The sequence below is a fragment of the Salvia hispanica genome, chromosome 2 (genome assembly GCF_023119035.1).
Source record: "Salvia hispanica cultivar TCC Black 2014 chromosome 2, UniMelb_Shisp_WGS_1.0, whole genome shotgun sequence".
Taxonomy (NCBI): Eukaryota; Viridiplantae; Streptophyta; class Magnoliopsida; order Lamiales; family Lamiaceae; genus Salvia; species Salvia hispanica.
Window position 1 is genome coordinate 27664670 of NC_062966.1, and position 22307 is coordinate 27686976.

The 22307-nt window shown below is 33.8% G+C and overlaps 4 protein-coding genes across 6 annotated transcripts; all 4 read left to right on the forward strand.

Annotated features, from left to right (window-relative positions):
- Positions 1-2133: 2133 nt before the first annotated feature.
- On the forward strand, positions 2134-6360 carry LOC125205947 (glucan endo-1,3-beta-glucosidase, acidic-like). The gene is made up of 3 exons (XM_048105170.1): positions 2134-2232; positions 3296-3981; positions 6340-6360. The coding sequence occupies exons 1-2, from the start codon at positions 2154-2156 to the stop codon at positions 3958-3960; spliced, it is 744 nt and encodes a 247-aa protein (XP_047961127.1). The 5' UTR covers positions 2134-2153; the 3' UTR covers positions 3961-3981; positions 6340-6360.
- Positions 6361-7871: 1511 nt separating this feature from the next.
- On the forward strand, positions 7872-11330 carry LOC125206659 (LRR receptor-like serine/threonine-protein kinase FLS2). The gene is made up of 3 exons (XM_048105898.1): positions 7872-8559; positions 8651-8794; positions 10453-11330. Exons 1-3 carry the CDS (start codon positions 7872-7874, stop codon positions 11328-11330), a joined length of 1710 nt encoding a protein of 569 aa, XP_047961855.1.
- Positions 11327-12570, forward strand: LOC125206660 (probable LRR receptor-like serine/threonine-protein kinase At3g47570). Its single transcript, XM_048105899.1, has 2 exons — positions 11327-11825; positions 12172-12570. Exons 1-2 carry the CDS (start codon positions 11327-11329, stop codon positions 12537-12539), a joined length of 867 nt encoding a protein of 288 aa, XP_047961856.1. The 3' UTR covers positions 12540-12570.
- A 2932-nt stretch (positions 12571-15502) lies between these two features.
- On the forward strand, positions 15503-22246 carry LOC125205944 (putative receptor-like protein kinase At3g47110). Of its 3 annotated transcripts, XM_048105167.1 has the most exons (7): positions 15503-16266; positions 16360-16503; positions 17202-17273; positions 17545-17616; positions 19183-21180; positions 21253-21624; positions 21930-22246. In XM_048105167.1, exons 1-6 carry the CDS (start codon positions 15570-15572, stop codon positions 21618-21620), a joined length of 3351 nt encoding a protein of 1116 aa, XP_047961124.1. In that variant the 5' UTR covers positions 15503-15569; the 3' UTR covers positions 21621-21624; positions 21930-22246. The 3 variants fall into 3 exon arrangements, with proteins under 3 accessions (XP_047961124.1, XP_047961125.1, XP_047961123.1); XM_048105168.1 differs by lacking the exon at positions 21253-21624; XM_048105166.1 differs by lacking the exon at positions 21930-22246 and having other exon boundaries at positions 15504-16266; positions 21253-21812.
- Positions 22247-22307: the final 61 nt, after the last annotated feature.

Sequence of the window (22307 nt, forward strand, 5' to 3'; positions counted from 1 at the left end):
AAAAAGTTCTCTCTCACATGAATATAAAAATTATATTTTATCTCTTCATTTAACACACAAAACAAAACCTCCTAAAATCTCATGCCGGCCCACAAGTGTGACATCTTTTGTGGGACGGAGGAAGTACATAATAAAGTTATCTAAGAAAGTATTAAAACAAATTATTTTTCAATTAATTACTCTCACTCAAAATGATCATACTCCCTATGTCCACAAACAATAGATCACTTTTGTCATTTTGGGACGTCCACAAAAAATAGATTACTTTCTTAAAATGGAAAGTTTATCTCTCATACCTTTCCCACTTTTTCTTCCATCTCTCCAACTTTACTCACTTTTTCTCCCTATCTCTCTTACTTTACCTACTTTTTCTCTTCCTCTTTCTTACTTTACCAATTCTACATTAAAATTTGTGTCATAAACAAAGTGATCTATTTTTTGTGGACGGAGGGAGTATTTTTTAGTGACACTAAGGTTTAGGTGGAATAATTAATTTTGATAAAGTAGAGTGGAAAAAGTGATTGAATATTTTAATAAGGAGAAATGAGAGAGGTGTAATTCCAAATAAAGAAAGTGAACATCTTGAATGAGACAAACTTAAAATGAAAGATGAACATCTTGAATGGGACGGAAAGAGTAGTTTTTAAGATTAAATAAAAAAAATTAAGTCTGTGTACAATTAGTTCCCAAATCGCCTTGATGTTTTCGGGCGAAGCGTATTTGCTAGAAATGAGCCATGTTTATCCATGCACTTATTTATAAAAAAAGTTCAATTCACCATTTTATCAATGTGAGATAAGAATATGGTTTAAAAAGGATCCACAATGTGTAGGCTCGAATAATCACCCGAGTTACGCACTTGCAAGTTGCAATAATGAAATTTATTGTCAACTTAATTATGTTATGATACCATGTTAAAAATGAGTTCCTTTTTGCTTTGAAAGTCTTAGAGCACTCCTAATGGTTAGGCGTTAGGGTCGGCGAAAAATCGCCGAAAATCGCCGGATTTTCGCCGGGCGTTGGGGTGATTTCGACGATAATTCGGCGTTAATTCTACCGATTCATCGCCAACTCCCGATTCGCGATTCGGCGAATTTTTTTTTTTTTTTTTTTTGTGCAACCAACGGCTATAATTCCTACACTATATATAATTCCTCTTCCTCCATTCATCACACACAATCTTCATTCTATCTCTCAATTTTTCAATCTCATTATCTCAATCTTCAATCTTCAAAATTATGAGTTCAAGTAGGAAAAATTCCCGAAAAGGTAAGGGCAAAGAGCCGAGTACGGAATTTCCCACTGATGACGCCCCTCCCTCTTAGTTTTTTAAATCTTTGTTTTTTATGGTTTTTTATTTGTAGTTTTTTTTTTCTCGTTGTATTATATTTTCCAATGATTAATACAACGATGAATTGTTCATTATAAATCTATTAAAGACATTTGTAGGGAAAATTAAACAATATTAAAAATGATGATGTAAAAATAAAATGTTGAGTTAGGGAGAAATAAGGGAGAAACCATTGGAGCAGTTGACTAAAAGTTGGCTAAAAACTGGGGATAAATGTTGATGCTGATGTGGCGCTGCAGGAGTTAGGGAGAAATAAGGGAGTTTTTAGCCGGACCATTGGGAGTGCTCTTAGAAAAGGGAAGTTATATACTTATTTAAGTGAGTGTTCAGTTTCCTAAATAAAATAATATCAAAAAATAATTTAAGATTGAGTGGTGAGATTATTTCAGTCATAGTGGGTTAGCTCTGACTAATTATCTCATGATTATACATCTAGGATTGAATTGTAGAATTAAATTTTATGAACCAAATACACTACAAATTTAATCATAAAACATAATCTTACGAATCGAACACCCCTTATATAAATATGTTACGTCATGATAAGGAGTTTTAGTAATACTATGTAGAGTTTATCTTTTTCAATATGATAGTTTGCTTATATGTTTACATAACTCAATTATTAGCTAGTTCTCTAATCTATTAGTTAGGCAAGAAAAATATAATAATTGAATGGGCATAATTACAAATATGCCAGCATATACTAGTCTTGACTCTTGAGTGATGGAAAGTCTATATAAAGGAAGGTAACCGATGACAAGATTCACCAACACTTGTTCAATTGCTCTTTCCTTTCTGTGCAATGGCAATCACAATGAATCACTTCTTCCTACCTGCAATGGTCATACTTATTTTCTCGTTCACATCTCTGGATTTAACTGGTTAGTCTTTTTTTGTTCTCTTTTCAATATCAGTTAAATTTATCTTTAATTAATGTTCAAATGCTCACTTTCACTCATAGTTGAGACATAAAAAAATATCTACCATTGCTCAATCTTATTTTAACTTCTAAATCAATTGTATGCATTGGCCTAACCTATCACATTAAAAAGTAATACTAGTATTAATATCTTTTCTATCCATCATAAGTTCATGACTATGTATAGTGCGATGCATTCCTTAAAATTAAGAGCTTTTGTTGATTTTATAGTTGGTACACAACTTTTAACATGAAACTCAAAGTGTTACAACTAAATAATAGCACTATAGGGCTATGGTAATAAAAGATACTCTCTCTCCCACAATAATTGTCACTCTTTTCAATTTCGGTTCGTCTCACAATAATTGTCACATTTTATTTTTTACCATAAATGGTAAGTAGGTCCCACATTCCTATATAAACAAATGACTCTCATATTCCACTAACTTTTCTAATTAACTTTTCTTTATATTTTTTAAAACTTGTGCCCATAATAAGAGTTATAATTATTGTGGGACGGAGGGAGTATTGAATTCAAATTATAGTTTACTTTTATGTACGGTGTTGTATTTTCCCACATTATGGTAGCGTAGTTGCGGTGACCTTATTGTTGAAAAAAAAAGTTGTCTTACCAAACTGAGTCAGAGGTGGACCACCTTATGACTAAGTTTGTCAAATGTTCATTCACAAATATTTTTACATATACTAGTATTTATTTTTTTAATTCTGTAATTTTTCTATTTTTATTTTCAAATTCTCAAAATGTTGTTACCAATAATTTTTCCACATCAAATTTATTTTCCCAGCTATGCTTAGGATCTCCTGCTGTGCTCCCTTCCCTCCACAGTAGGGGTGTTGTGCACTTATAGCTTCAGCCTCAATATTTTATTCATTAAAATATTTTAATGAATAAAATATTGGGATGATAAAAGTACATAAACCCTACTGTAGAGAAAGCCCAGCAAGGGATCTATGTCCCCAAAACATTATTAAAAACCTTTTACTATTTTCGATAATATATGCAGCCGCCCAAATCGGAGTATGCTACGGACGGAACGGCGCCGGACTTCCCCCTCCGTCCCGAGTCGTGGAGCTTTTCAAGCAATACAATATCAAAAGAATGCGAATCTACGACACATACCAACCCGCCCTCGAAGCCCTCCGCGGCTCGGACATTGAGCTCACCGTAGGAATCCACAACCCGCAGCTCCAAGACATCGCCAACAGCCGTCCCAACGCGGACCGCTGGGTCCAAGACAACATCCGCAACTACGGCAACGTCCGCTTCCGCGCAGTCGTCGTCGGCAACGAGGTCAGCCCGATCCGGCCCGAAACCTCCCAATACGTCCCCTTCCTCCTCAACGCCATGCGCAACATCCGCGCCGCCCTCGATGCCGCCGGCCTCGGCGCGATCAAAGTCACCACAGCCATCGAGACCGAGGTCGTGGACCCCGCCACAAATTTCCCGCCAAGCAAGGGCGATTTTCGACCTGAGGTGAGGCCGTTTCTCGACCCGATCGTCGCGTTCCTCTCCGACACGGGCGCGCCTATCTTCGCCAGCATATACCCCTTCTTGGCCTACTTGAACAACAAGGCGCAGATCTCTTTCAACTACGCCTTTCTGCAGCCGAACAGCGGCATCACTGCGGACGGGGTTTACTACGACAATCTCTACTACGCGCTCGGTTAACCGAGAACCGAACCGAAACCGGTCAGTTATAGTTCAATTTTAATTTTAATTATATGTTTATTTAATACTAGAAGAAATTATAATTTACTTTCAAACTTTATCACAATGGAAGAAATTGTAATTTATATCTAAATTTTGTCAAAGTCTCGTATTGCAATGTCAAAAAGTCCATTTTAATTTGTGTCACTATCAATTATAGTATTATACTTATAAATTTATATCTCAAAGTCAATAAAGTGCTTAAGCATTACTATTTTAAGAAAAGAATCACCCTTCACTTATTATTAGAGAAATTTTTTTAAATTATAGATCATGTAAATTTTAAGTCTTTTAAAGTGCCTAAACAATTTATGTATTACTTGTAAATAATAATAATAATAATAATAATAATAATAATAATAACAATAAAGTAGACGAAAAGTTAAAAGTTAAAACAATAAACAATTTTAATTTCAATTATATTTTAATTAATAATAGAAGAAATTGTAATTTACTTTCAAATTTTATCAAAGTCTCATATTTTAATGTCAAAAAAGTCTATTTTAATTTGTATTACTATCAGTTATATTTATAATATCTCAAAGCTTATAAAGTTTCTAAATAGTATTAGTATTTTATAAATAAGATCTCTCAAATTCAATAAAGTGGTTAAGGATTACTACTATTTTAACCCTTCTCTTATTATTGGAATTTTTTTTTTATATTTTAGATCATTTAAAGTAAAGTCTTTTAAAGTGCCTAAACAATTTATGTATTACTTGTAAATAGAAATATAATAATAATAATAATAATAATAATAGAAGTAGATGAAAAGTTAAAAATCATAAAAATTTTTTATTTCAATTCGGTTAGTTCGGTTATAACCGATAATCGACCGGTTCTAACCGAGTCGATTAATTAAGTAACCGAACTTGAGATCGGGTCGATTCCGGTTAGTTTTTTAGTGAAATTTTGGGGTCGGTTAACCAACCGAATAACCACCCCTAATTCAAATGTACCTTGTGTGCATTCCAATTTTAATTTTTATATTATATTTAAAAATTTTGTAGTACTATATTTTATTTTATTCTTTTTTAACCTTTTAAAAGTTTTAAAGAAAGAGAAAGAAAGTTGATCTGACATAAACTGATTATAAAAAGTGGTGAAAAAAATCATTTCAGTCCCTCATATTAAAAAAAATACCATGAATGTCTAAAAATGTCATCCATGTCTTGGGGGCATTTTTGGTGCAAAATTATGATGAATAGTGGCAGAATACCACGAATGTGATTATACCTTAGTCCACAAAGTGCTCAAAATATTTTTAAATTCTAGGAACTATTTGCGTGCAAAACGCAAAGTTCAAGGCTATTTGCGTAGTTGATCACTCCTCAAAAGAAGATGTAATGAATTTTGTGTAATGGATGAAATAAAAAAAAATAGATCTAGGAACGAATAAATTATATTACTGTAATAGTTTTATAATAAATTTAAGTTAATTGAATTAATAAAATCTGGAACTTATTTTAATTTATGTAAAATTGAAAATGAGACTTGGCCAACAAAACTAAAAAACAAGTTTTCAAACTCCCATTTTTGGTTTTGAACTAGGTCCCGGTAACGAAGCCTTAGTGTACTGTCATAAGCCTCATCTCTCTCTCTTTATTCCCTGCAAGAGTATATATTAATTTATGAATCTATACATATATAAAATGAGTTTTGACCTTCTTTTGAAATATTTATAAGTTTTGGATATGAATTTTAATTATATACAAATTTTGGTGTAACCAACAATCATGAATAAATTTTGGTGTTAAATTTACGTGCAGTTATGCACGAATAAATTTTGGGTCATTATTCTTGCAATTAATTATAATTATTATTCCCAATGACTGTGAATATGAAGGGAATTTAGTATCATGAGAATATCCGAAATTACATACATGCCATTAATACATTATAATATATCTATTTATACATATAAAAGGATAATTTTAGAAAAAATAAAAAAAAATCATTTATGAATATTATGATAAAATAAAATAAAAAGAATTAACGATAGAAATTAAACGGTTTTGGTTTTACAGTCAATCCAAATGAACACATTAAATTTCTCTATATTCTACAACAAATGCTAATTAATACATGAATAAGAAGAGTCAATTGAAACAAAGCAAATCTCTATGAATACCTCATTCACAAAATAATTTTTTTACTCAAGTTCAACAATGAAAAACGTCGGCACAAGACGATGGATTTTTGAACAATGAAACTCCATATCTGGAGTTACACTGTTTACGAACACATTTTTTTCTAAAATTGTATTCGAAATGTCAATATTTTGTTTTATTTTGAAAATATATAGAAAGTGTTTATAATTTATCTCAGGAAACAATATAGAAAAAGAAGGGAAGGCAAGAGGAAAGGAAGAAAGAGAAACCGATACAGAAGAACGACACAAGCACTTCAAGAGGATTTGGTGGTGAATATTTTTCTGGCAGCCATATAAGAAGATAACGAGAAGAGGAAGGACTGCATAAACAGAAGAGGGAGGGTTTAGGAAATGAAACTTTTTTATGCAAAATCGTACTACTATTGAAAACGGTAGGAATATTTTCCATATGGAGTATAATTGTTTAGTACAATATCTATATGTAACACTAAATTTTGAATTACATTTACATTTGTTATATAGATCTAAATTAGTTACAATCTATCCCTATAATTATGCATCTATCCCTAAAATTATGGAATTAAATTAGTGTTACCATAATTACATGAATTATGAATTATTGTACTTTTAAGATTGTTTGCAAATATAAGTACTTTTTTCATGACTTACGAATTATTGTTTTATTTACTATTAGATTTTATTCATATTTATACATGTGTGCTTTTTATTTGTTTTATAGTTCATCATTTTATCATTTTACAATGATATTATTGTCTCCTAATATTTCATTTGTATATAAAATATTTTATTAGATTTATATACTCTACCTTGGTATATATTCTTAAATTTTTTAGTCTTATATAATATGTAATGATATTGTCACTTATTTTATTTATTCATAATATCAAAATGATAGTACAAAAATATTCTAAGTCGCGCATAGCGCGTGGATTAATACTAGTTTGCATAAAAAACTAGTTTATTGTTCACTGAAACACACACACTGACTGTAGTTGTAACCACCTAACCGGTATTATTAGGTTTAGTGAATCCAAGATATTGGATATATGAGGTTAAAATTAAAAGATGATATTGACTTAAACTGTGTTAGTATGCCTTAAATCTATACTGGTTGCCGCTAGCTAAACGAGGGTCTCGTTGTGTGCCTATTCCGTCGTCTGTGTGCCTATTTATATAGAATAACACATAACTTTGTAATATGAATGTTATTCTGTTGTCTGTGTGCCTATTTATATAGAAGATCACATAAGTTTGTAATCTGAATGCAATCTGTTCTCCGTTTTCTGCCTATGGATGTAGCCAGCACAACATTGGTGAACCACGTAAATCTGTGTTTCTTTACGTTTATGTTTGTCTCGATTACACAATTGCTCTATTCTGTTACAACAAACTGACACCCCAAACTAAGTCACGCGTGATGGTGTAGCATGGGACTCAATAGGATAGGGATGGTGTAGCCAAAAGTAAGTCACGCGTGATGGTGTAGCCATGGGACTAAATTTAAGAGTTAGTAAAAGTTGAACAAGCAAATCTTATTATTATTGACTGCAACACTTCACTCAACTTGATAGATGATTGCAACTTGAAAGTTGAAAACTTTTCTGTGTCTACTTCATATTTGACAAGGCAAAATATCCCCACTTCATTTAGCTTCTATTTATAAAACCCTCAAAAATTTGTTTCATTTACCATCCTCATCCTCATTAACAAACCTAAATTGCAATTTAATACCACTTTCATGGGGACCTCTTTCCTGTTTCCTATTTTGATTACATTAAACTTCTTCTTCTTCACCCTCACCTCATCTTCGACTTTAATCACTGATCAAGATGCTCTTCTTGCTTTCAAAAATGCCACTGTAGACACAAATGGTGTGTTGCGCAACAACTGGCTCACCAATATTTCCATATGTGATTGGGCGGGGGTCTCGTGTGGCCTCAAACACCACAGGGTCACAGACCTCAACCTCTCCAACTTCGCCCTCTATGGAAGCCTCACTCCACATCTGGGAAACCTAACGTTTCTTCAGTCTTTGGACATCAGCTCCAACAACTTCACAGGCGTCTTACCTACTGAGCTAGCAAAACTACGCCGTTTGAAGCAAGTAAACGTGGCATATAACAACTTCCGTGGAGAAATACCAAGAGGTATCCTTGTAAACATGTCTGTACTGGAAACAATAGATCTGAGATTTAACAAGCTATCGGGCAAGCTCCCAAGTGATATATGCAACAATACTCCGAAACTTAAGAGATTATTTCTCAAACGGAATCAAATATATGGAAAAATTCCAACGAGTATATATAAGTGCAAAGAGATGGAGGAGTTGAGCTTGTCAAAAAACCAATTCAATGGCAACATACCTACTGAAATTGGCAATTTGAGCATGCTTACTCTTTTATCTATATATGGCAACAATCTCCAAGGTAATTATATTTATCTATGCATAATTAACTTAAGGGAACTTTCACATTAAATTAACTATTTTAACTAATATAATTTTTCATGTTCTAACAGGAAATATTCCGGCTTCTATCTTCAACATTTCATTGTTGCAATTCGTATACCTCAATGACAATAATTTTTCTGAAAGTATACCCACGAATTTAGACAATTTACTCAACCTCCAAGAGTTGTATCTTTACTCAAACAATTTAACAGGTGCGAGCAACAACTTGGAAATATATATCCATAATACTTACTATATCTGAGTATCTCTACATTTTGTTTAAACATTCATTAGGACCATCAGCATATCTGTATAACCTTATAACTTGGAAATATATATCCGTTGTACTATATCTCTATATATTTTGTTTAAACATTTATTAGGACCATTGGCATATCTATATATTTAACCTTATAACTGTCAAACGGGCTAATTTGTTTATAACAATATGAGTTTCCATCTTCCATTCTTGACTACTCTATGGAAACAAGTTAACGGATATTAGTTGATCGTTTCTTTCATTTTGAAATAATAACTTTATATAGTATGTCGTAGTGACGATTTTTTGGGCGAGAGCATACCTTATACACTACATAACATATTAAAGTCAACCACATAATACGAATACAAGTTACACAAGACTCAATGATGTATAACATTAATACAGGACCATACTACAACATGACGAAGACACCCTAGCTTCATATTTCCCACTCTATGCTAGTGACCACACTTGCATATCAATGTCTAACTCCATATTTATAGGCTAATAGTGCAAGTTGCCAAGTTGATTCATTCTCCACAACTCCAGAATTCTACAAATTAATTAGCTTCTAAAACTTTCTAGCAAAATCGGTGTTGATCTTCTTAATACCTTCCAAAATCCAATTCGAGTTTGTCTATTTTGATTGCAAATATGTCTACCACGATTACTCTAATATTCATAACAAAATTCTAAATCATTTAACCATTCCATGAAAGCATAATCTATCATGCCTTTTAGCAGTGCCAAGTGCTAACATATGAAAGAATATTTTGTCATGGCAACTACTAAAAGTGGTTGTATATATTCGACTACATATCTCTTAACATTTTTCTTGATTATATTGAATCCAAAAATCCATATTTAATTTCACTTGTTTCATATAGTATTAGCGTTTTTATAAAATTTTATAAATAACATTGTCAATTTTATTATTTAGGTCGAATACCACGCCGAATCGGGAACATATCTTCACTAGTAGATCTTGATCTTGCTTTGAATAAGCTGACCGGTATGTTTATAAATTTAAGTACATTGCTAGTTTATTACATCAAATATTTCATAATAAATTGTTATTTGTAAATACTCCTTCTTCCCGCTCTAAGTAGAATATTTCTTTTTTGATGCGAGATTTTATGTAGCGTTGTTTTGTGAATTATGTGGACAGAATAAAGTACTCCCTCCGTCCCAGATAATTTGACCCAGTATTCCATTTCGGGCCGTCCCACATAATTTCTCTCATTTCACTTTTACCATTTTTGGTAGTGGACCCATTATTCCACTAACTCATTCCTAATCACATTTTATTATAAAACTAATACTTTAAAAGTAGGACCCATATCCCACCAACTTTTTCAACTCACTTTCCATTAGATTTCTTACAACCCGTGCCAAGTCAAAGTGTCTCAAATTATCTGGGATGGAGGGAGTAAAACATATGAAAAAAGTAGAGAGAGTGATGTTTCAATTCTAGAAATAAGTTATTTAGAGTGAAACATCTCAACAAGGAAAAAAAATATGTCACCTAAAGTGGTGACTTTGACCAATGTTCCAAAAATGGTGACTTTGAAGACTAATTAATCATATTTGAATAATTACATACTGTAGGTGAGTTGCCTGAAGAGCTTGGTAATCTAGCAAACATCGAGTTCTTAACAACATCCTTCAACGATTTGTTGTCTGATCCCATCCCCTCTTCCATCTTCAACTTATCAAATTTGGTGATACTCTCTCTTCAACAAAACCAGTTTTCTGGTAGTCTTCCTTCAGACATGGGGATCTCACTTGCCAATCTCGAAGAACTTTATTTATTCTTTAACAGACTCACAGGCGAAATTCCGGCCTCTATCACCAATGCTTCTCAGCTTACTGTTATAGAATTGAACAGAAACTCATTCTCTGGTCCCATTCCCCACTTTGGTAGTCTCAGAAAGCTGGAAACCCTTCGCCTTTGGGAAAATAATCTGACTGGAGCAGACTCTCCGAATCAAGAATTGGAATTTCTCTCTTCGTTAACAAACTGCCAGAATTTGCTGCACTTGGAAATTACCAACAATCCGATGATGAATGGTATCCTTCCCGCTTCGATTGGGAACTTATCTGCTTCTCTTGACGCCTTTTCAGCGTCTAACTGCAGCATCAGAGGTATTATTCCTCTTGAAATTGGAAATTTAACAAGTTTGGAGGTTTTGGATTTATCCAAGAATCAACTCACAGGATTCATCCCAACAGTGGGAAAACTAAATCAGCTTGGAAAGTTGCATCTTTATGATAACCAGCTACAAGGATATATCACTCATAGTCTTTGCCAAAACATTGCTTTATTAGAGTTATATTTGGATAGTAATATGCTTATAGGTTCAATACCTGAATGTTTGGGAGATATTAAATCCCTTCAAAAGGTGACGTCTCGTCAGTGGGAGCTTCGTGGAAGATCGTCTCAGAGAGAGAACTCACGCAGGGGACGAGTTCGTTTAGTGAGATGAACCTACTCGGAAAAGGTAGCTTTGGTTCAGTATTCAAAGCAGTGCTTGCGGATGACACGACTGTAGCAGTGAAAGTGTTCAACTTGGAACTGGAAGGAGCGCTCAAGAGCTTCGACACAGAGAGTCGGATACTTGGCAGTATTCGCCACAGGAACTTGATCAAGATACTTGGTTGTTGTAGCAACGAGCAGTTCAAGGCCTTGATTCTTGCGTACACGCCTAATGGGAGTCTGGAGAAATGGCTGCATTCTGATGTGTATGTTTTGGATTTGGTGAAGAGGTTGAACATAGCCATAGATGTCGCGTTGGCCTTGGAGTATCTTCATCACAATCACACTTTTACAGTTGTGCATTGTGATATAAAGCCGAACAATGTATTGCTTGGTGAAGATATGACTGCGCATGTTGGGGATTTTGGCATTTCGAAACTTTTTGAGGATCGGGAAGCTGTGATTCACACTATAACTATGGCAACTATCGGTTATGCAGCACCAGGTAATCTAAATTACTCTAAAACATCTTATATTCGAATGTCTATAATGAGGTGTGAACTTTTACTAACTCTGGTAACTTAATTATCAATTCAGTGTATTAAAAATGTCAACACGATGACATTGAAATATCAACATAAACTTAGTTGATATTTTAATACACTGTATTGACTTGATATTCAGTGTTGACATTTTAATGTGATAGCATCGACATTTTTAATACACTGCGGTGATGAGCAAACAAGTTTGCAATTTAAGTAAAGTTAACATAATAACGCACCCCTGTCTATAAGTTTAAAGTTTCTTTGCTTCTTGTGGCTATTGACAAACATGTGCAATATGACAAATAGAGTATGGATCAGAAGGAAAAGTATCCACACACGGGGATGTATATAGTTTTGGGATATTGCTGTTGGAGATTTTTACGAGTAAGAAGCCAACAAATGATATGTTTAGAGGAGAAATGGGCATAAAGGAGTGGGTAGGCAAAGCATTACAAGAAGATGGGATAAGTGAAGTTGTGGCGCCTGGTTTGCTATCAAGATCCGATCGGCATTTCCCTGCAAACGAGCAATGTGTGTCTTCTATATTTGATTTGGCGATGAAATGTTTGGCCTTTTCACCCGAGCAAAGGATCAACATGATGCAAGCAGCAGCTGCATTACAGAAGTTCAGGGCTATAGTAGAAGCAGCCAAGAAGAAGCAAAGCAGATCTTGATTATGTATAATACTAGTACTTATACTACATATCATACGTAAGCATCATTCTCGTTTACTCCATGTTAGCCTATTATTTATCATCTGTTTGTGTGTTTACAACTCCAGAATTTACTACTACAATATGTTTTCGTACTTTGGTTTGATGATCAGATGGTGGATGTCACGTGTATATATATATTTATATAGGGAATGCAACATATCAAAACTAATTCTTATATTAAAATCAAGGATAAACTAGAGTCATTAGATTAGGATGATCAATCCGCCAGAATGTGTCATGTGGCAGATTTTATGATTTATTTTATATACTATAGTAACTGTAAATTTGGAAATCAATGACGATTCTTAAAAATCTCAATAAATCCTTAAAACTTAAATTTTATACTATATCTTTTCTTTCAATTTAAATTATTTTTTACATGGCATACAACATCAAATGAAATGTTATTTTATGAGGGTTTTAATGAAGTCTAAATAGCATACTTTTCGACAAAAAAAATTGCACAAAAATATAATTTGTATATTTCTATTATGACCTATAGCATATTGTTCTTCATTGCATACTTTGATATCCTGAGTAAATGTATATGATGCCATAATTAAGTTCAATGTGTATATAAGACAATTTTAATAATGTTTAAAGGTGCTTTCAAATTTACAAGCAGTTTGGGCTTAATGCAGTATGTTATAGTGGTGTAATGCACCAAGGGGTATGTATATAATGCCCTGAGCACAGTGTATATAATACCAATAAAATGTGTAAATTTTCGAATTATGTGTGTATATAATACAATTATCAATGAGACCATTTTAACCTTAATGCCCTATTCACATTTAACTAATTGCGGCCAAAAACCCTTGATCTTCATCCTCCATTTGTTTATCTGTGGAATCATATTTGGCCTTAGTTTTGATATAAAATTAGGATTCAATTAACAATAACCTATAGACATAGATTGTCTATTTTGTATAACAAATAATTTATTTCGCATAATAAACATTAAATACAATTCGTACATATATACAATACAAAAAAAAAACAGTCAATCTCTATAATGCACAATAGACAGTCTTTAATAATATCCGCAGAACTTCATCTACAACGTCCACTAATTAATTTGTATAATAGCATTTTTGGTTCGCATTATATGTGTCACGTGCCAACACGAGATTATAAGTACGTTATTTTGCATTATAGACCCATTTCAAAACAACCCGAATATAGCCAGCGGTCTCACTAGGCGTAAGCTTTAACCTAACTCTACTTATTTCTATTGGGCCAAAACCTTGCTGATTTTTAGTTGGAAAATTCAACGGATACCCTACTGATCTCTTGGATCAAAATCGCATTGATATTAGTTTGAAAATTTAAGTTTACACCTTAATTGGTTGGGCCAAAACGGTGTAATTTTTCTTTCATGCGTTTAAATATGGGCCTAGACGGCCAACTTAAGCAGAAGCAAATACTCATTCATTTCATCTGAGTTTTGTTTAATTTTTGTTAGATTAAAATGATTTCTTTAGAGTAAATAAACCAGATTTTGAAGAAAAAAATCATATCGACAATATTAATTTACATTTAAAATTTTGAAATATTGATTCTTTCGCTATTTGAGAAATCTAACATCTTACAAATGATTTAGTTATATTTATTGTTTGATACCACCTCGTCCGCGAAACATAATCTTGTTCTTTTCTTTTAAGATATCCACCAAAATTAATTGCTATTTAGTTTTAGTTATATCTATGTAATGAGGTGAGTTCTATTCTTTATAATAATATTTTTTTTCTTATCTCTTATATTTATCAATTTTGTACTAATAAGATTATTTTTCGGTGAACAGATGTAGCATTACTAAATTATTGTGGATGGCCTTAATTAGTGGTTTTGAGTATACATCGAATTCCCATTTTCGGGCATATTGGAAGAAATTGACGAAGACTATGTTAAATTCCTATAAAAGCATTAGTATTACTTTGTGAAATTTATGGTGGAAACCCCACACTTTGTTCTATAAACTTGTTTTCATTAGAAAACATATATAGACAGCTATGAAAATAATGCACGCGTGATGGTGATTGGGATTTGCAGTGGGGCTCGCTTGCTCTGAAATTTTTAGTTTTTCTATTTATAAAAATATTTTATTTCTTTACGTAGAACTAGACTTGCAGTAGTCTCTCCATTCATCAATAAAACTCTCATAGTATAATACTAATAAAAGTCTAATTTTACATTTATTATAACGATACATCTAATTATATTTCACCATAAAACTATTGTATAAAAATAACATTCAATTTTTTACTAACATTTTCAATTCACAATTTTAAACGGGTGCCAAAATATAAGAGTTCTATTGTGGACAAAGGGAGTAATTTTCATGCAATTTTGTTCTTATATAGTAGTACATGCAATGCTCCCTCCGTCCTAAAATTAGTCACTTTCAGTTTTGACATTTTTTTTCTTAGAATGAGATTGTCCATATTCTCCACTAATAATACTCTAATCATTTTATTTATATATTTGTTATAATGTACTAATTTTGCATTAAACCAGTGACATTTTTATTTTCTTTATTTTTATGGGATGGAGGAGTATGTTTTAGAATTTCAGAGAGTGAAAAAAAAATTAAATTAAATTTAATATATAGTACAAACCGATGCATCTATTTAATTAATTTTTAAATATGATTAATAAATTATAATTTAGAATTTGTGAAAGTTGAACAAGGAAAATTTGTTTGATATGATTATTCATTTGGAAATCAAAAGATCCACTTTCATAATCTTGAATGGGAGCATCTCCCTAAAGTTGATAAATGATTACTACATGAAAAAGGGAGACTTTTCTTCGTTTACTTAAGACTTTTCTTCGTTTACTTAATTCATGAGAGATACTTACTTCAAATAGGCATATTGCTTCCACTAACATGCTATATAATCTCATCCAAATCTCCAAAACTTTGTTTCAACTTACCAACAATCTCATCATCATTAACAAAACCAAATTGCAATTTCCTACCACTTTATGGGGACCTCTTTCTTACTCCCTTTCCCACTCAAACTTTTAATTACACTAAACATCTTCTCCACCTTCACCTCATGTACAACTTTAACCACTGATCAAGATGCTCTTCTTGCTTTCAAAAATTCCACTATAGACGCAAATGGAGTCTTGACCAACAACTGGCTCACCAACACCTCCATCTGTGATTGGGCCGGGGTCTCGTGTGGCCTAAAACACCAGAGGGTCACAGCCCTCAACCTCTCCAACCTCGCCCTCCACGGAAACCTCTCCCCACATATTGGGAACCTAACATTTCTCCAGTCCTTGGACATCAGCTACAATAACTTCACAGGTGTCTTACCAACTGAGCTGTCCAAACTACACCGTCTGAAGCATGTAAACGCGGCATCTAACAACTTCAGTGGAGAAATACCAAGAGGTATCCTCACAAACATGTCTACATTGGAAGCAATAGATCTGAGATTTAACAAGCTATCGGGCGAGCTCCCAAGTGATATATGCAACAATACTCCGAAATTGAATGGGTTATATCTCAAAGATAATCAAATCTATGGCAAAATTCCAACGAGTATATATAAGTGCAAAGAGATGGAAGAGTTGAGCTTGTCAGGAAACCAATTCAATGGCAACATACCTACTGAAATTGGGAATTTGAGCATGCTTACTCTTTTATATATACATCATAACGATCTCCAAGGTAATTAGGCTAATCTGTGTTTTATTAATTCAAGGGTGGTTTCACATTAACTTGAAGATTTTAATTTAACCTAATTTCCCCATCTTATTATAGGAAATATTCCATCTTCTATCTTCAACATTTCCTCGTTGGAGTACATAAACCTTGAAGGCAATAGTCTCTCTGGAAGTATACCCACAAATTTGGCCAATTTACTTAACCTCCAAGCGTTGTATCTTAATGACAACAACTTAACAGGTACATAATTCTGTGTTAAAAATGTTTTATCCCACTTTTTTATATATTTTGTTTTATCAACAACCCAACACTAAAATTCCTTCCTTCGTTACATTATTCCACATTCCATAACATTTTTTTATCTCATTCCTTAACAATATGCACAGTTTATATTCTTTCACTCGACTCTTTAAAGGTCCCACTATTTTAATTTACTTTATGAAATCTAATAATTGTTTTTTCAAATTTTTAAAATACATTTAACTTTTCATTAATTAATATTCACATATAATTTTAATTAAAATTAATATTTCCAAATTCAACCTAACTTTAAGTATGGATCAATATCAAATTATAGTTTTATCTATGGAAACACTTTATTCTCACTCATGCTTTCTCGCATCTCTCATAATTTATTGTTTTTATTTTAAACTTTAACACATCATATTTTAAATTTTGCATCCAAAAGAAATGGAGTATTTTTGGCATAATATTACTCTTAACTTTAAACTAGATCTATGTAAGAAATTTTGACCTTTTTCTTTTTCATTCTACTATTCCTTATTATGTCTATTACATGGTGCATCCGCCAGTGGGGGTGACATCATTTCCCATATAGTTATGGATTGATGTGACATATTATTGGCGTTGCAATTGTTCAAACTTTGCAGGTTGTTTCTTAGCATATGGAGTAATTAGTAGCACACGTTAATGGACAGGTAGTATACCAATGGAGATTGGACATCTTGAGTTCTTGAGTTATATGTACCTTTATCAAAACAAATTGACAGGTATGATTTGATCACTTTCCACAACCCAATTCGAATTTGTATGTAATAAATTTAAATCCTATAAGAATGTCACAATTACTCCAATTAGCCTACACAAAATTCTGATAAATCTTAAGCTTAAATTTGTTTCCAATTGTACATGCTTTCAGTAGTTTCCTCATTCATCATGAATCTCAACATCCACTATATTTGGATTCTTTGGTATAATTTCACACTTTCAGCAAGTTTTCAAATTGATCTAAGTAACTTTGTTAATCTTTTATTTATCTAGGTTACATACCAAGGCAAATCGGGAATCTCTCGTCACTAGTAGAGCTGGATGTTGCTTTGAATAAGTTGGAGGGTATGTTCATAAGCTACATTGTTAGTTTAGTATATCTCATAATCACAATAAACGTTACTAAATATATTATGTGGTGTGTAGAATAGAGAGTGTTAGTACACCCATATCTTTCATCTTAATTTCTTAAAATTAGTCCATCTTCAATTTTTTAATCTCCGCCTCCTATAGTGATCATATATAATTTGACAAGTTAATCGGTCCTTGATCCTTATTATTCTTCAGGAAAATGTATGGTCTAAGTTATTCTGTTTAAATCTATCCCAAGCATTAGAGTCATTGAATTGATGTAGGGTCAGTCAATGTTTGCAACATTCGTCAATAAAACTCGAATAATATTCATCTTGGCTACTGGCTGGTTCGACATTGGAATCGAGATGTGTGGTTCATAGTAGAGGTTCATTACTACTATGCTCACTCCACCGAACCATACAGCTGGTTGTAAAAATACTCTCTTTCAAAGAAATTATATCTCATGGTAGTGAAATTTAGACAAATTTTTGGTTCATATCATCTATATACCTGACAAGCACACTTAACAACGCATGGAGAAAATTTAAATCGTCCATGTTTAGGGATGCGGACAAAAATAGAGCAATCATAAACTTTGGGTTTTAGGATAAGGGCAAGTTGTATTTTAGCCGGAAGGAATTAGGAGAGGAGTTTGAAGGTTTAAATTTTTTTTTCTTTTCAAGTATTCCTTCCGTCCAATAAAAGATGTCTCACTTTCCTTGTTAGTTTATCTCATTAAAGATGTATTCTCTTTCACATTAATATAAATATTACATTTTCTCTTTTCACTTAACACACAAAACAAAACCTCATAAAATCTCGTGTCGTTCCACAAGTGTGACATCTCTGTGAGACGGAGGGAGTAATTTTTAGAATCTTAAGACAAAATTGAAAAGTTTCAACACCTAGGGAACCTGGATACAAATATCTAGAAGTTAATGGACTAGATATAAGTATGCCAATATATGAGGGGCTTTTTGCAAAATTGAATGGAAGGAAGAAACCACCTTCTTCCCTTCCAAATACACTCGCCGCTGCCCTTCTTTTTTGGACGGCGATTTCTCCATTTCGGGCGGTATTGGTTGACAACGTTGTGAGTTGTTTCAAAAACTTCAAGCTCTGTCTCCTTCCACTATCTTCCCCGATTGGATGACAACTGTCTCCTCCAATTGGTATGTTTGTTGTAAATTCGAGCTTTTTTTTGGTCTCTCTGTGAGATAAATCCATAGATTTTGTCGATTAAGGTTTCGATTGATTTACTATTAGTGAGAATTACAATTGATTGAGAATAATTCATCAATTGAACCTGCTCTGTTACCATTTTAAGTGATGCAGAGACTATTAAGAGATATTAGCTTCATATAAAGAGGATTTACTGTATTCACTTTTAGTATGTTTTGTTGCACATTTTTAGAATACTTTAGAATCATTTACATCATTTTATTGCTCTTCAATAATACCATGGCTTGAAAGTTGAAATTAGACCAATGTTCCAAAAATGGTGAGTTGGTGACTTTGAAAACTAATGTATCAAATTTGAATAATTACCAACTGTAGGTGAGTTGCCGGAAGAGCTTGGTAATCTAGCAAACATCGAGTTCTTAACAGCATCCTTCAATGATTTGTTGTCCGGTCCCATCCCCTCTTCCATATTCAACTTATCAAATTTGGTGATACTCTCTCTTCAACAGAATCAGTTTTCTGGTAGTCTTCCTTCAGACATGGGGATCTCACTTGTGAAGCTCCAACAACTTTATTTATTCTATAACAGACTCACTGGCGAAATTCCGGCCTCTATCACCAATGCTTCTCAGCTTACTGTTGTAGAATTGAACAGAAACTCGTTCACTGGTCCCATTCCCAATTTTGGTGATCTAAGACAGCTGAAATCCCTTCGCCTTTGGGAAAATAATCTAACTGGAGTAGACTCTCCGAATCAAGAATTGGAATTTCTCTCTTCATTAACAAACTGCCGAAGTTTGCAGCACTTGGAAATTACCAACAATTCGATGATGAACGGTATCCTTCCAGCTTCCATTGGGAACTTATCTGCTTCTCTCGTCAACTTTGAAGTATCTAACTGCGGCATCAGAGGTGTAATTCCTCCTGAAATTGGAAATTTGAGGAGTTTGCGGATTTTGGATTTATCCATGAATCAACTCACAGGATTCATCCCAGCACCAATGGGAAAACTGAATGCACTTGGAATATTTTATCTTTTTGATAACCAGCTACAAGGAAATATCCCTCGTCATCTTTGCCAAAACAGTGCTTTGGTGGATTTAGACTTGAGTGGTAATATGTTCACGGGTTCAATACCTGAATGTTTGGGTGGACTTAAATCTCTTCAGACAATCTCTTTTGCATCTAACAAGCTCAATTCCACACTTCCATTCAATTTTTTTAACCTTCAAAAGCTCATAAGTCTAGACTTGTCCTCAAACTATTTCAGTGGTCGAATTCCTGATCAAATAGCAAATTTGAAGGCTATTGACACCCTAGACCTGTCTTTTAACAACTTTTTAGGAAACATTCCAAACACACTTGTTGGTTGCCAATCTCTTGAGTATCTGCTTTTGGCAAATAATATGTTGAATGGTTCCATTCCCTTGTCTTTGGGAGAGGTTAAAGGGTTGAGGGAGCTTGATCTTTCTGGTAATAATCTCACTGGTTTGATACCCAACCCTATTGCAAAGCTCGCTCTCGAATCTTTCAATGTTTCGCACAACAATTTGCAGGGAAAGATTCCGGAAGGGGGTTGTTTCGTTAACTTCACTGCTGAATCTTTTACTCAAAACCCTGATCTATGTGGTTCAAAGAAATTCCAAGTGCCACCATGTGGGAGTGGAAGGTCAAGATCGGAAACAATTGCTCTGATAATGAAGTATGGTGTGCCTCCCTTCGTTGGAGCTTTGATTTTGGTACTAATCATAATTTTCCTCATAAAGAGACGCAGACGGAAAAATGTGCCAGCTCCTGACGTCTCATCAGTGGGAGCTTCGTGGAAGATCGTCTCAGAGAGGGAACTCATGCAGGCGACAAGTTCTTTTAGTGAGATGAACCTACTCGGAAAAGGGAGCTTTGGTTCAGTATTCAAAGCAATTCTTGCGGATGACACAACTGTAGCAGTGAAAGTGTTCAACTTGGAATTGGAAGGAGCGCTCAAGAGCTTCGACACAGAGAGTCGTATACTTGGCACTATTCGACACAGGAACTTGATCAAGATACTTGGTTGTTGCAGCCATGAGCAGTTCAAGGCCTTGATTCTGGCGTACATGCCTAACGGGAGTCTGGAGAAATGGCTGCATTCTGATGTATATGTTTTGGATTTGGTGAAGAGGTTGAACATAGCCATAGACGTCGCGTCGGCCTTGGAGTATCTTCATCACAATCACACTTTTACGGTTGTGCATTGTGATATAAAGCCGAACAATGTGTTGCTTGATGAAGATATGACTGCGCATGTTGGTGATTTTGGCATTTCGAAACTTTTTGAGGATCGGGAAGCTGTGATTCATACTATTACTATGGCAACTATCGGTTATGCAGCACCAGGTAATCTTTGTAACTTTAAAATCTTATATTTCAAATTTTCAATGTCTATAACTTTCTTTTTCTCGTGAATAGAGTATGGATCAGAAGGAATAGTATCCACAAACGGGGATGTATATAGTTTTGGGATATTGTTGTTGGAGATTTTTACGAGTAAGAAGCCAACAGATGATATGTTTAGAGGGGAAATGGGCATAAAGGAGTGGGTAGGCAAAGCATTAGAAGAAAATGGGATAAGTGAAATTGTCGCTTCTGGTTTGCTATCAAGAGCAGATCGGCATTTCCCTGCAAACGAGCAATGTGTGTCGTCTATTTTTGATTTGGCAATGAAATGTTTGGCCTTTTCGCCCGGGCAAAGGATCAACATGGTGCAAGCAGCAGCTGCATTACAGAAGTTCAGAGCTGTAGTGGAAGCAGCCAACAAGAGACAAAGGAGATCTTGAAATAGTATGTATAAATATTGTAGGGGTGACTAATATATCAGGAGAAATAGAAATGCTATGCTACATATCATATATGGATGTGACTGCCAATCTCGATTAGTCCATGTTGGAATATTATATATCATCTGATTGTGTGTTACAACTTCAAAATTTTCTGTTACAAGATGTTTTCGTACTTTGGTTTGCTGATCAGAGATGGTAAATGTCTCATATAAATATGGCTTTTAATTATATTGTTGGTCTTGAATGATATGCTCAGAACTTTAGCATGAACAAAAAAAATGAAAAATCTGTTTTTTGTACATGTAGAACAGAGGATAGAGTGCATTCCTCTTAGGGCATTCACAACATAGCCAGCATGGATGGTTGCTAGCCGAGGCCCTACTGCAGAGTCGCCTCTATCTGGGCTGCCGAGATTTCAGCCCTAGCACGGTGAGTGGTCAGCCGGACTGCTCGGTTATTTCATTGCGCTACTGTGACCGCTGTGGTTATCGGGATGGAATTTTTCTCCTTCCTTAACATTTTTTTGATTTTATTAATTTAAAACTATTGGTTTCTCTCTGTTTTCTGAACTATGTTGAGTTAATTATGTTGTGTGTATATTAATTGAATTTGTATGCGGTGTTTATCCATTGCATTAAAATACTGACACTTCTGCATTATACATTTGGCATATAATTATTCCTC